This window comes from Pantherophis guttatus, chromosome 2, assembly GCF_059756535.1.
Source record: "Pantherophis guttatus breed Tessera chromosome 2, ASM5975653v1, whole genome shotgun sequence".
NCBI lineage: Eukaryota > Metazoa > Chordata > Lepidosauria > Squamata > Colubridae > Pantherophis > Pantherophis guttatus.
The window spans coordinates 11,717,786-11,720,704 of NC_142064.1; the positions used below are offsets into that span (position 1 = coordinate 11,717,786).

General features: G+C 55.8%; 1 protein-coding gene across 1 annotated transcript; it reads right to left on the reverse strand.

Moving 5' to 3' along the window:
* Positions 1 to 546: 546 nt before the first annotated feature.
* LOC148115030 (uncharacterized) lies at positions 547 to 2,432 on the reverse strand. The gene has a single exon (XM_087885023.1). It carries the CDS (start codon positions 2,430 to 2,432, stop codon positions 705 to 707), a length of 1,728 nt encoding a protein of 575 aa, XP_087741149.1. The 3' UTR covers positions 547 to 704.
* Between the last annotated feature and the right edge of the window lie 487 nt (positions 2,433 to 2,919).

A 2,919-nucleotide genomic window follows, 5' to 3' on the forward strand; every position in this document is an offset into this window, starting at 1 on the left:
ACCCATGGGCAGCGAGGGCATGGAGGGTGAATTGGAGATCGGAGGCAGCTTGTTGGGGAGTAGAAGACAAAATCAGAATATCGTCTAGATAGCATTGCAGACGAATAGACTTAGCCCTAAGGGAAGCTGCCAGGGCAGCTAGTACCTTGGTAAAGGTACGGGGAGCCGAGGAAAGGCCAAAGGGCATGGCCCGATACTGAAAATGGCGCCCCCCGTAACAGAACCGAAAAAACTTCCTGTGGGAGGGACGGATGGGGATGTGGAGGTAGGCCTCAGTGAGGTCTATAGAAGAGAGGAGATCGCCCCTCTTGACACCGTCTAGGATAGATTTTAGGGAGTGCATTTTAAACTTCCGGTATAAGACATACCGGTTGAGACGCTTAAGGTCCAGAATGGGTCTCCACCCCCCCGAGGACTTGGGAACGAGGAAGACACGGGAGTAAAATCCCGTGCCGCATTCACTCACGGGCACCGGCTGAATAGCCCTGATAGATAGAAGGTGCTTAACCGCCGAATCCATAAGGGATCGTTTCTGGAAGTCATTAGAAAGCGGACAGCGTACAAAGGACCTCGGAGGAGGGGAAAGGAATTCAATGGCCAACCCAGATCTTAAGGTGGCCAGGACCCATTTATCCGATGTGGAGCCCTCCCAAACAGGGGCGAAGAGAGCCAATCTGCCCCCTATGGGAGGGTCCGGGATGCACTTAGCGACGGCGACCGGAGAAACGACCTCCTCCCCCTCGAAAGGGCCGTTTGGTCGCAAAGGTCCTACCTCTGGAAGGTCTGTCTTGACCGCCCCGTTGTCTAGGTTGGAAATTCCCCTGTGACCTAGGAAGGGAAGGGGAGAAAGAAGAGCCGTCATACGGGCGAGATTGGGGGCGAGGAGTGTAAGGGCGGAACCTGGAATCCCCCCTGCGAAAGACAACCGGCAGGAATTTCTTCTTGTCCTTTGTCTCGGAAAGGAAGGGGTCCAAAGAATCCCCGAAAAGCTTGGAGCCCGCGAAAGGAACAGACGCCAGGCGCCATTTATGCCTGGCGTCGGCCTGCCAATGGCGCAACCAAACTAATCGACGTGCAGTAACCGAAGAAGCTAGAGACTTGGCCGCAAAACGAGCGGCGTTCAAAGTAGCGTCTGCCGAAAACTGTGTGGCAGCAATAATCTTGTGTAAATCCTGTCGTATTCGCACGTCCTCCATAGGTAACGAGTCTTGTAAATGTTGAAGCCATAAGAGAGTCGTCCGATTAAAAAAGGAGGCAGTAGAAGCTGCTCGGATGGCCCATGAAGCACCTTGGTGAGCTCGTTGAAGTACGTGTTCCGCCCGGCGCTCCTCCGGACGAAGGCCTTCCTCGGGGTCACCGGGAACCGCTGAGTGAGGTAAGAGGGCCGCCACGGGAGCGTCCACAGACGGGACCTGAAGAAGAGAATCTAGATCCGGAGCGATACTAAAGTTTCGTCGATCCGCAGCCGTAGGCGTTGGAGCAGAGCCCGGTGAAGACCATTGCTTCTTGATAACATCGAGAAACAAAGGAGGAGTAGAAATGGTATCCACGGTCCTAGCTGGTTCGGCGAAGAGAGGGCTTAAATGCCCCCTAGATGCAGAATCCGAAGCCGGTAGCGGCGAAGGGGAGCTAAGCTGCGCCGTAGCAATGGCCTTATGCAGCAGGGATTTGAACAAGGCCTGGGGAAAAATACCCGTAAAGGCGGGTTGTTCAGGAGGCAGGTCATCATCCTCCGAGAGCTCCAGGTCATGAGGGTCATCAGCCGCATGCGAGGGAGATCTGCTGGCCATAGAAGACACGGGTGAGTCAGGGGCGTCGATGGACAAAGCATCATCCAGATCCCCATCCCCTCGAGAATGGGAGACTACGGAACGCACCGAAGCCGGTCTGCCGGCGGACTGAAAATGTGAGGCCAACGACTGTTGGACTGCTGCAGCGATCATCTGTTGTATCTGTTCCGTGGATGGGAAGGTGTGATGTTGTGTCCCAGTTGGAACGGCCTCACTAGCAGGTTGAACTGGGGATGTTTCCGGAGGAGGAACAGAGGTCGTAGGTGCAGCCGAGCCCCACAGATCCGTCGCTGCAGTAACCGCAGGACAGTCCTGAAGGGAAAGACGATCCCCTTGAGATGCGGAATCAGCATCCATAGGGGGTTGGGTTGAGGTCGAAGGAGCCTCCTTGCCTACTGACTGAGCGCCGCTGGCCTTGGCGCAAATTTTCTTCAGGACCCTGTCCCTGCGAGCCTCCGCACGGGAAGGCAGCAATTGAGAGGGTGTCTTGCTGAGCGGCTGAGAAAGGCCAGAAGGGCCTAGTCTGGAAGAAGATCCAGAGGGGACTTCTTTAGTAGCAGAAGAACCTCCATGATGATGATGATGACTATCAGAGCTCCTGGCCTTGTGACAGTGCTTGGATTTATGGGAAGCTTTAGGCATGATGACAGTGAGGGAAAAACTGTCAGTAGTTGACCCAAACTAGGCACAAGGTGGCACCAACAGTGAATGAGGCTCAGCACCCGTTATCACAAAAGGGAGCGCAGACACTCCACATATAATGGAGGAACAAGGCAGGCGGGGGGGGGAGGGGGGGCGCGAGACCCCACTCAAGAGAGTTCCCTTAGCCCAGGCACAAGCAGTCCAGAAACCAATGGAGGATTAGAAGGGAGAGGGGGGGGGCGCAAAGCTCCACCAGCAAGGAATACTCCCCTTAGGTCAGTAAGGGCCCCTATGGCCGCAGGGAATGGCGCGCAGCTCCGTTTAGGACCTCAACCAACTTTCGCGCCAAAAAACCTTTCCAGCCGCTCGAGCAGCGCTGTGGGGAGAGGCGCCTAAGCCGATGGGCTCCACCAGCTGATTTGCGCCGTTAGGAGGGACTGCGCTGTAGGATCGGCCACTAAGGGCAGCAGTGGTCACAGGGAAGGTC